We start from the raw sequence: 12,341 nt of genomic DNA, 5'->3' as shown, positions 1-12,341 counted from the left end.
CGTGTAACTCTGACCCATGAGTCATGGGTCATGGCTCAGTTTAAGATGAAGGACCTTCTGACCTTAACTAATTAGCTTCCTATCATGTGAAAGGAATCCAAAAGAAATGTCAAGACTGATATGTAACATTGAAACACAATGAAAACGTGTATAATGCATCTTTAGATTGATTGCAACATTCTAGTGTCTCGTTTCCTTACACCCGGCATTGAGCATCGAGGCCTATTTAATTGACAGCCTATTATGTACAGTAGGGGTGGCAGTTTGCAATGATTTATTCAAACATTTGAATATGTTACTGTAGTCTCACAGAAGAACAATCTTTCTCAGCTAAAGGATTTGCCACTCAGTTTTCAATTCCCTTTTGCTCTCACCCAGACTGTTCACATATGGGGCTGACTGCCACAGCAAATCGTCTGTGTTGTGACTGTCTTAGCATATCTGGTTTTAAAAGATGAAGCAATTGAGTAGCTCCTATTAAAACCGTGTTGGAAAAAAAAGGGGGCATGGGAGCATGTAAGTCACACTGCGTTGAAAGGTTCATTGAAAGTCCGATAAATCCCAGGGGGAAATCATGTCACTCTTTCATAAGATGTCCGATTTAGCACTGAAGGACCCAGTTCCATAGGACATTCTTTTTGCCAAAGCACAGCTCCACAATACTCTCTGATATTCCATATTCCCAAAGAAGCGGCCCATGGCGTCTCTCTGTCAAGTAAATGTTTTCCAGAATGAAAACTTCACCAGATGGAAATCTGTCCAATCTAGTGGTCCTGTGTGTTGGGTATTTGGGCATCTGTCTTTCATGTGTTCTAGGGCTTGAGATGGAAGGAAGGTAAAAAACAACTATGACATAACCCATTTCCTGTCACGACTCACGACTGGAGCAAGAAAACAAAGCAAAGCATGCCTACTTCCTGGTGGCAGCTTAGTACTTCCTGTGTCCTAATCATCCCTGGAGACTTGAGTTAACAGCTTGAGTTGAGCATTCGTCTGCTGTTCAGAATAGCCTTGTGGTGTTTGTTTTGATTATAGTAATTACTTGCACAATTTGTCTCTGTCTGATTTGGTCATGTTTCTAGCCTCACATTTCTCCGACAGTTGCTTTGAGCTCCACACCTTCTTTTTAACGATAGATACTGTCCATAGTTCTGATTAAGTGCAGTGTTGGGAAAACATGAGAAATATATCACCTGACATACCATCTCAGGAAACAGATGTCCTGCGGTTCAACAGAGCCCTTCTTCCTCTCTCCCTCCTCCCTCTTTCCTTCCATCAGTTCCTCTCTCCTTCCTGCCTTCTCTTTTTCACATGCACTTCATGATAATGCAGAAACAAATAGTCAACGACGGCTCTTTTTTTTTCTGCTGGGCTATCACTTTCCTCCAGAGCTGTCCAGTCGGGATGACTTTGTCATGCTCTCCTGCCTCTCTCATTTCCATATCATGTACAGAAAGGGGCCCGCGAGATGCCTTGAGGCCAATAGGAGAGCAGCATCTGTGCTGTGTGCCTTCCTAACAACCCTCTCCTCCACGCTACACAGTCCAACAAGGACACGCAAACCTGGGAACAAATATGTTGAGCTTCACTTGCCTGACTTGAGCGGTGTGGCGTGCAAGTGTTGTATAATTGTGACCAAAGTGATCAAGAGGATGTATGCTTGGAATACCTCAGGGCCTCACAGGGCCAGTAGAAATGGCACGTTTGTGAATTGTAGTAGTTGGGTCTGTGCTCAGATGAGGAGTAGAGTTGTCGTTTTGTTCTGACATCTGATTAGTATGAGGGAAAGGGCTGGAACATCGCAGTAACAAGCAGCTATGTCCCATGTTAGCATACAGACAGACACCTGTCTTCCTTTGGCCCTCCTATCAGTGGTGGTCAGTGCCATTTAAGATGAGGAGGACAAAGATTTTTATATGAGCATGTCCTTATTTCTATTACAGCGTATCGGATGACTGTCATTCATATTCCAATCACACCAGCTCAATGTAATATCGATAGGTTTAGGCTACTACATTAGAAGTCGACCGATTAATCGGAATGGCCGATTTAATTAGGGCCGATTTCAAGTTTTCAAAACAATCGAAAATCGGTAATTTTGGATGCCGATTTTGCAGATTAATTTTTTTTTTTTTTTTTACACCTTTATTTAACTAGGCAAGACAGTTAAGAACACATTCTTATTTTCAATGATGGCCTAGGAACGGTGGGTTAACTGCCTTGTTCAGGGACAGAACGACAGATTTTTACCTTGTCAGCTCAGGGATTCAATCTTGCAACCTTACGGTTAACTAGTCCAACACTCTAACCACCTGCCTCACAAGGAGCCAGCCTGTTACGCGAATGCAGTAAGAAGCCAAGGTAAGTTGCTAGCTAGCATTAAACGTATCTTATAAAAAACAATCATAATCACTAGTTATAACTACGCATGGTTGATGATATTACTAGTTTATCTAGCGTGTCCTGCGTTGCATATAATCAATGCAGTGCACATTCGCGAAAAAGGACTGTCATTGCTCCAACGTGTACCTAACCATAAACATCAATGCCTTTCTTAAAATCAATACACAGAAGTATATATTTTTAAACCTGCATATTTAGCTAAAAGAAATCCAGGTTAGCAGGCAATATTAACCAGGTGAAATTGTGCCACTTCTCTTGCGTTCATTGCACGCAGATGCAGGGTATATGCAACAGTTTGGACCGCCTGGCTCATTGCAAACTAATTTGCCAGAATTGTACATAATTAAGACATAACATTGAAGGTTGTGCAATGTAACAGGAATATTTAGACTGATGGATGCCACCCGTTAGATAAAATACGGAACGGTTCCGTATTTCACTGAAATAGTAAATGCTTTGTTTTCGAGATGATAGTTTCCAGATTCGACCACATTAATGACCAAAGGCTCGTATTTCTGTGTGTTATTATGGGGGCATGTGGGCACCAGCAGGCTCGTAAGCATTCATTCAAACAGCACTTTAGTGCGTTTTGCTAGCAGCTCTGCTGTTTATGAATTCAAGCCTATCAACTCCCGAGATTAGGCTGGTGTAACCGATGTGAAATGGCTAGCTGGTTAGCAGTGTGCGCGCTAATAGCGTTTCAAATGTCACTCGCTCTGAGACTTGGAGTAGTTGTTCCCCTTGCTCTGCATGGGTAACGCTGCTTCGAGGGTGGTTGTTGTCGATGTGTTCCTGGTTCGAGCCCAGGTAGGAGCGAGGAGAGGGACGGTAGCTATACTGTTATACTTGCAATACTAAAGTGTCTATAAGAACATCCAATAGTCAAAGGTATATGCAATACAAATGGTATAGAGATAAATAGTCCTATAATTTCTATAATAACTACAACCTAAAACTTCTTACCTGGGAATATTGAAGACTCATGTTAAAAGGAACCACCAGCTTTCATATGTTCTCATGTTCTGAGCAAGAAACTTAAATGTTTCTTACATGGCACATATTGCACTTTTACTTCCTTTTACAACACTTTGTTTTTGCATTATTTAAACCAAATTGAACATGTTTCATTATTTATTTGAGGAAAAATGTATTTTATTGATGTATTATATTAAGTTAAAATAAGTGTTCATTCAGTATTGTTGTAATTGTCCTTATTACAAATACATTTCAAAAAAATCGGCCGATTAATCGGCAACAGATTTTTTTTTTTGTCCTCCAATAATCGGTATCGGCGTTGAAAAATCATAATCGGTCGACCTCTATACTACATAATACTAACATTTTCCTTATACCCATTATGAGGTTGCTACAACCTAGCCTATGAATTAAAGTTTACAACATAGATGCACAGGTTGAGATCGTTTTTTATTATCAAGGTGACAGACAGTGGCACATTCAATGCTGCCTTGCACACTCTTGCCCTGCATCTAAATGATTTAATCAAATCAAATTTTATTTTTTTGTCACATACACATGGTTAGCAGATGTTAATGCGAGTGTAGCGAAATGCTTGTGCTTCTAGTTCCGACAATGCAGTAATAACCAACAAGTAATCTAACTAACAATTCCAAAACTATTGTCTTATACACAAGTGTAAGGGGATAAAGAATATGTACATAAAGATATATGAATGAGTGATGGTACAGAGCAGCATAGGCAAGATACAGTAGATGGTATCGAGTACAGTATATACATGTGAGATGAGTATGTAAACAAAGTGGCATAGTTAAAGTGGCTAGTGATACATGTATTACATAAAGATGCAGTAGATGATATAGAGTACAGTATATACGTATGCATATGAGATGAATAATGTAGGGTTTGTAAACATTATATTAGGTAGCATTGTTTAAAGTGGCTAGTGATATATTTTATATCATTTCCCATCAATTCCCATTATTAAAGTGGCTGGAGTTGAGTCAGTGTGTTGGCAGCAGCCACTCAATGTTTGTGGTTGCTGTTTAACAGTCTGATGGCCTTGAGATAGAAGCTGTTTTTCAGTCTCTCGGTCCCAGCTTTGATGCACCTGTACTGACCTCGCCTTCTGGAATTTAGGGTGTAATCATTAGTCCAACAGTTGCAAACAAATTCAGGTATGTTTATCCCCACTTTGTTCCGTTTCCTCCGTTTCAGAAACGTTTTTCAACAGAATCGGCTGAATGAATACACAGCTGATCACACGCAAACACAGTACACTTTCATAGCAACCACATACAAACAGCATGATCACTTTGCTCGTAGTAATTCCTTCTTGCATCTACGTGCTCTCCTATCTCACCTTTTCCTTTCACTTGTGGACTTCAGTGCACAACACATCAGCTGTCTGTGACCAGGCGAAATAACCTTTCTAAGCCAAACCTTCATATCATAACTGCTAACCGCTACACAGCCTACATCGTCACCATAATAGCTAATGTCATAGTCAACATAGCTATTAGAACTTACGCATTAGTAAACCCATGCTGCAAGAGCTCTTATAGCTTGCCGAGAACGTCCTCCAGAAGTTGTCATTACTGTGTAATTCTGTAGAAGGGGTGTGAAAACCATGAGCCTCCTAGGTTTTGTATTGAAGTTAATGTACCCAGAGGAGGATGCAAACTAGCTGTCCTCTGGCTACAATGGTGCTACCCTACAGAGTGCTGTAGAGGCTACTGTAGACATTCATTGCAAAACAATGTGTTTTAATCAATTATTTGGTGACATTAATATTTTTAGTAGAGTTTTATAAAAAAAATGTCTATTTCACAATTTTAATTTGTATGAAATTCACTGAGGTGAATGGTCCTCCCCTTCCTCCTCTGAGGAGCCTCCACTGCCTCCTACCAATCCCATATGGAGAGGTACCTTCCTTTTCTGCTCTCTGCTTTGTTTAGTACAGTTGTGGACTGGACAGTGTTTCCATCCTGGACATCTGTCTCTAAGACGAACAGACCACCACAAAGAGAGAAGGGTTCACAAACCTGGGAAGAATAGTCTGTGTGCGTCGGAAGAATGCCATGGTCTGGAACTGCACTCCGCAGTGAGAGAACAAGCAACATATTGGACCTGGTAGGGGGCATAGGACAGGAAGACAAACACAAACCAGGAATTGTGCTGATTGCGCATTATGCACATATGATCCCATTCTCTCTCCATGCAATATAGACTCAAAAGATATATTTTCTGTTATTCTAATTTAGCCCTTGTAAAAGAACTGCAGTAACACATACTACTTGCACACAGACACTGATACCATACCGGCCACTGCTCATGAAGGCGGGGAGCTATTCATCATGGCCTAAAAAGGTTTTGCAGTCACGCCTCCACCTTCGGAATGAAATCGGTCATGCCACATGTTCTTTCCTAAGTCTTGTCTGAGGGGTAGCCTTGGAATGAGGCACTTCCCTGGGTATTGTGATGCTCACCCTTCTCTGATTGGGTGAGTAAACCAGTCAGTGTTGTTGGGTCTTTGGGGTGTGATTGGTTGCATAGTGCCGTACAAGCTGCACCGAGGCAGGCTGGATGGAGGGCTAGCTACAGTAGCTTTTTCCATGTGGAGGAGAGGTTAGAGATGTTGATTTAGACTGCCCCTGGAAGTAAAGATGAAACACTCAGTTTAATAATGTAGGGCTGTGGGTTTGCTGTGTGTTTGGGCAGTGCATGCATGCGTGTGTCTCTCTCCATATGTTTGTGTTGTTGGGGTTAGAAGTTGTCTGTTTTCCCCCTCCACTGCCACCTCCCTTTCTCTGCTTAAATGTAATCTGCTAATCCTGCTTTAAGTGCTGTCGTCATGGCAGCATTAAAGCTGGAATTTTGCTCTTTTTGTTATATCATCGATTTGCATCTCTGCCAGTCGGATTTTCCCACTTTTTATGCTTCTCGTTCCTGGATCAGTTCCCTGAAACACTTTTATCACAAGTGATGGCTGACAGATTGAAGGCATTATCAGGGACAGGGTCACACAGAGTGGCAACACAGCAGGAGTCTCGTAAATAAACTGAATATACATTCCAACGATTCTGGAATGGATGAGAGGAAATTCCCAATGTCTCCAATTACATACTTCAGAAAAATAACTGAAGGCCTGTGGTATCACACACTCCGTTTATCTGTTGCTGATGTTCAGATTGTTTGGTGCATAGATGGAATGTTCTGGCCTACTTTTTTGTCAGACTGACGGGCACACGATGTTACATATGGTTTCACCTGGCATTTGACCCCAACTCACAGCTCTTTGAGTCCAGGTGAAACTGAAAGTCACATTTGTGGTCTCATCCAGGTGTTGAGGCATTCCTTTGAGTTTCTGTGAAGCTGCTGCAGTGCAGATGGTCTGGTGTATTGTCCGGTTATGAAACCTGGAGGAGAGGTCCAGTCAGGACTTGTTAAGATCTGGGAGATGTTAATGTGTGCGTGTGGCTGACAGCCTCCTTATGGCTGTGTTATGGGGCATTACCAGCAACCTCTCATCTTAAGATACTTCTCAGGATAGAACTCATCTCTCATCACTCTCTTTGGGATGTTTTGATCTCAACGTGAGCGTTTCCAACCCCCCAGCCTCCAGCCCAAATCTTGCTGATAGCCTACTCAAGGGAAGGCTGTACTAACAAAACAATGTTTTGCTGTCCGTAGTGACAAAGCTCTGGAAGGTTTCCGTTTTGAGAATTTTGCCTAGTTATCATTCTGAATTTATAGGCCTATACAAAAAGAAATTGGGCCACTTAAATCATTGTATTTGACACATTGCCTTTTTACATCTAGAAATGAATGCATGTCAAATCTAATTTTATTTTATCACGTGCCGAATACAACAGGTGAAACGATTACTCACAAGCCCTAACCAACAATGCAGTTTTAAGTAAATATATACTAAATAAACTAAAGTTTAAAAAAAGTAACACAATAAAATAACAATAACGAGAGTCACTTTACCCCTACCTACATTTACATATTACCTCAATTACCTTGACTAACCTGTACCCCGCGCATTGACTCGGTACCGGTAGAAGCATAGAGAGGCCTGTCAGTCTCTGTTAACCTAACACCCCTAACCTTCCTTTTTCTATCTCTCTGTTCCCCCCTGTCTCAGACACTACCACCTTCACATTTTTCACACCAATCATGATCCACCCTAAATGATCACCCAATACTGTACAGTACAGCTGTGCTATCTTAATTTGATCCTTCTGTTGTCACAGATAATACAAATAAAAAAAGGCTTCTTAAATCACTAATTTCCACTTTAAAATGTCAGACTTGATTTATCCTAACTAAAAGTGGATCAACCCCTACAAAATTGTCCATTAATTATAATCCACATAATCATTTGCATTTCTTGTTGCTGCAGACTTATTTTCCTGCTGTGAGAAACTGGTCAAATTATAATGGTACATCTGTACGTCAATAGCACTTATGCATAGATAATGAACAGAGAATAGCAGCAGTGTAAAAAAATGAATAATAATAATAATAATTGATATGATTGATGTTGGTAAATGTTAATCAAGGAACATCTATTAGTTTTATAGTTCAACCTCACAGTTCTTGTATTTCTTGTATCTCAGTCAGCAGTGTCACAACATGGTCCTTAAACCGCCTCAGTGCTTTTTTCCTACTGCTTCAGGCAACCAACTTATACCAGCTGTAATAAGCTAAAGTCCTTTCAAATTTAGTGACCATGATAGTGTTTTATCACGCACTTGGACAGATTGTATATTCACGCCTGAGGAAGTATGCAGCGTTAAGAAGTGGTATTGGCTCACACTGTCCTGGAGGAGTCTCTTGCCTTGCAGAAACTGTTCGAGGAGGTCACCGGAGGTCAGCTATATTGACCTTTGGAGGCCTGTCATGCTCAATGCTGTTGATTGCTATTAACTCGCTCCACTGGGTACTAGTGCTGTAATGCCTGGCTCTGCTGGAGGCCAACAGATGCTGCAGGCTTGCTGCTCACTGAGGTATTACTCATGCCTGACCACACTCACTATTTGCCCCCTAATGTTGTTTGAGTTTAAATTAATTGAATCAATGTTTTAGTTTGAATACTTAGGGGAAAGTTTGGATAGTTGTTTAAATCGCTGCATAAATGTATTGGCATACAGTATAGAGTGACAATTGGTTCCATCATGATTGGTGTTTAAATTGATTGAAGCCATGGTTAACGTACAGATGTACTATTATAATTTGACCAGTTTCTCACAGCAGGAAAATAAGTCTGCAGCAACAAGAATGGCAAATGATTATGTGGATTATAATTAATGGACATTTTTGTAGGGGTTGATCCACTTTCAGTTAGGATAAATCATGTCTGACATTTTAAAATGGAAATTAGTGATTTAAGAAGCCTTTTTTATTTGTATTATCTGTGACAACAGAAGGATCAAATTAAGATAGCACAGCTGTACTGTACAGTATTGGGTGATCATTTAGGGTGGATCATGATTGGTGTGAAAAATGTGTAGGTGGTAGTGTCTGAGACAGGGGGGAACAGAGAGATAGAAAAAGGAAGGTTAGGGGTGTTAGGTTAACAGAGACTGACAGGCCTCTATGATTCTGCTCAGTGACGTGTGGCAGCCTGGCAGCAGGACCATGACATGGGCACTGTGGGGTCGGGGTAGACACTAGACAGGTGGGGGTGGGCCCTGTCCCTTTGGGGGTACCCAGGCAGGGTGCCAGATGGGAGATGGTATGCCATGGAGCCTACCGACAGGAAACTGCCAGGGCCACGTTTGTTCCGCTGACAACCCGCATCTCAGCTCGACCTGGGCAAGCGTACATTCCTCAAAGTGATAGGCTTCAGAAGGGGTCTCTCACACACATATACCCAAGACACACACATACACACATTCTCTCTTTCTCTCTCACCTCTCGCTCTCTCTCTATTCCACCTTCTGTCCCGTTCTCCCGCGGTCTAGCGCGCACTATCTTTCTCTTTCTCCCTCTGTCTGTCTCGCTCCCCCATCAGTCTTTATTCCTTCTTCCCGTAACTCCCGGTGAGGCGTGCAGGATTCCTCCCATGCTGAGGGGATTAAGAGCCTGGGAGGGCATCAGGGATCTGATTGGTGAGGACCTGCTCTTGTTCCTATTGGATGGGCTTGGGACAGTTCAGCAGTGGGGGGCTCTCAGAGCCAACGGGCGATTGGACAGGACAACAGTGGGCTCCACTGTGGTTGTGTAACTAACCTCAAATCCAGGGAGGAACATCCTTTAGCATCAGGTACGAGTTAGCGAGGGAATTCCACTGGTTTTTAGAGTTAGATTTCCACAGATTGACAGTCCCTACTCTCTCTAAGGGTTTTGAATCTGTGAAAAGCTTTGACCTTTGGAGCGAAGCACCGGCACTTAGAGGGTGGGAAAGTCAAACGCAGGCAACGCAGCGGAGCAAATGTTTGTCACATGCTCCCGCTGCATTTTATATCAGACACGCACTGCAGGGATGTCGACCATCTGAGGCAGCAGCGGAGGCGACACAGAGACAATCCGACTGTCAGCTTTGTCTCTCTCAGGGGTTCGATGGAAACACTACCAACCTTCTAATGTCCCGCACACAGCACCTTTCTGTTGTTTACTCAGTAGACAACTCAAGACTCCATTTAGAAATCAGGAAATGAGAAGGCCTGAGGAGCGTTTTCATGTTTTGTCTCACTCCTTCCTGCTCTTGTTTCCCACAGGTCCTGTGGCACCTGGACATCTTTCGCCGGAGCTTCCGGCAGCTGACCACACACAAGTGCATGGAGGACTCGTGTATCTTCTGTGCCCTGAAGGTAAGAGTCTAGACTTGTGGGTGGAGAGAGGATGGGGCCTGGGGTTGGAGGAGTTGATTCACTTATTCACAAATCCTTTCCAGGTAATGCCTTCCAAAGAATGCAGATAGAGGATGGTTATTTTGATATTGGACTGTTGTGTTTATTTTAACAGTAAATCTAGGAGGTTTTTTTCTCAAGTGACTTTTGTGGATTTAGCTGAGTGCCCCCAGAGAGATGGAGGACCATGCCTTTGAATGTGAACATGTGTATCTCAGCATGTGAATTGTCAGTAAGTAAGTCATCTACCCTGGTGTGGACAGGCAGTGGTTGGATGCCTGGCCACTGGTTATGGATTATGTACCATGGATCTCTCTCTGACTGTCAGACTCCTGAACAGCTAATCAAATGGCTACCCAGACTATTTGCATGGCCCCTCCCCCTCTGGAATGCTGCTGCTACTCTCTGTTATTATCTATGCATAGTCACTTTAATAACTCTACCTACATGTACATATTACCTCAATTACCTCGACACCGGTGGCCCGCACATTGACTCTGTACCGGTACCCCCTGCTATATTGCCCTGCTATTGTTACGTACTGCTGCTCTTTAATAATTTGTTATTCTTATCTCTTACTTTTTTTTGGAGGTATTTTCTTAAAACTGCATTGTTGGTTAAGGGCTTGTAAGTAAGCATTTCACTGTAAGGTCTACCTGTTGTATTTGGTGCATGTGAAAAATACAATTTGATTTGATCTGGACAGACTGCTGAATGTAGATCATTGGCTTTAGCCAGCCCCCCCCCCCCTCTCTTTTTCTTTCTGTCTCTCTATCTCCCTTACACTCCCTCTTTCTCCCCCTTTCTCTCTCATTATGGCTGCTCCCTCCAATCCCCCCTCTCTCATCGCCCTTTGTTTTATTATTACATTCCATCTAATGTGCAGGATTGCCACTGGCACTCTCCATCAAACGTTGAATATCTCAGTTGGGAATGAGAGGCTCTCTCCTGTGCTTTCCCCTGTCCGCTTGTCTCTGTCGGTCTGTCTGTCTGTGAGGAGTGGGACGGACTCAATGGTTCTCTCTCTGTTTCACCGTGATGGTCCGTCTCGCTGTCTTATAACGTGTCCGTGACCATCTCCTTCTCACTGTGACCAATGACAATTCTCTATATATCTCACCATGACCGTGTATTTCTGTCTGAGTGTGGTCTATCTAACTTAGATGTTACGCAGTACTGGGCTCTTTGTCGGGCATTCCAAATCTCTGTCCGATTGTCTGTTTCTTTGTCTGACTGGCAGAACCAGACTAGCTTTGCCTCTATTCTACTTTCATTACACCACAAGACTCATCCTGTGGGCCAGAAGTGATTTTTTCCCCTGTTTTGATCGCTGATTCGATCTTAATGAGGAGGTGTCTCAAACTCACACACACCCGAGGTGACAGTCGGGCTGCGTAAATGCCTTTTGAGTGGCTGCAGGATGGCACTTCACACACACACCCGAGGTGACAGTCGGGCTGCGTAAATGCCTTTTGAGTGGCTGCAGGATGGCACTTCACACACACACCCGAGGTGACAGTCGGGCTGCGTAAATGCCTTTTGAGTGGCTGCAGGATGGCACTTCACACACTCAGCCGAGGTGACAGTCGGGCTGCGTAAATGCCTTTTGAGTGGCTGCAGGATGGCACTTCACACACTCAGCCGAGGTGACAGTCGGGCTGCGTAAATGCCTTTTGAGTGGCTGCAGGATGGCACTTCACACACTCAGCCGAGGTGACAGTCGGGCTGCGTAAATGCCTTTTGAGTGGCTGCAGGATGGCACTTCACACACTCAGCCGAGGTGACAGTCGGGCTGCGTAAATGCCTTTTGAGTGGCTGCAGGATGGCACTTCACACACTCAGCCGAGGTGACAGTCGGGCTGCGTAAATGCCTTTTGAGTGGCTGCAGGATGGCACTTCACACACTCAGCCGAGGTGACAGTCGGGCTGCGTAAATGCCTTTTGAGTGGCTGCAGGATGGCACTTCACACACTCAGCCGAGGTGACAGTCGGGCTGCGTAAATGCCTTTTGAGTGGCTGCAGGATGGCACTTCACACACTCAGCCGAGGTGACAGTCGGGCTGCGTAAATGCCTTTTGAGTGGCTGCAGGATGGCACTTCACA

General features: G+C 43.4%; 1 protein-coding gene across 6 annotated transcripts in view; it reads left to right on the top strand.

Annotated features, from left to right (window-relative positions):
• Positions 1-12,341, top strand: part of usp54a (ubiquitin specific peptidase 54a) — a 113,332-nt gene that overhangs the window by 63,547 nt on the left and 37,444 nt on the right. For all 6 annotated transcript variants that reach the window (XM_064932283.1, XM_064932284.1, XM_064932282.1 and 3 more), the window contains one exon: positions 10,107-10,199. In XM_064932283.1, coding sequence (XP_064788355.1) covers positions 10,167-10,199 — 33 coding nt within the window. In that variant the 5' untranslated portion in view covers positions 10,107-10,166. The remainder of the gene's footprint in view (positions 1-10,106; positions 10,200-12,341) is intronic.

Source organism: Oncorhynchus masou, chromosome 23 (genome assembly GCF_036934945.1).
Source record: "Oncorhynchus masou masou isolate Uvic2021 chromosome 23, UVic_Omas_1.1, whole genome shotgun sequence".
NCBI lineage: Eukaryota > Metazoa > Chordata > Actinopteri > Salmoniformes > Salmonidae > Oncorhynchus > Oncorhynchus masou.
The sequence above is the reverse complement of the archived record's forward strand: the minus strand, read 5'-3'. Positions and strand labels throughout refer to the sequence as shown.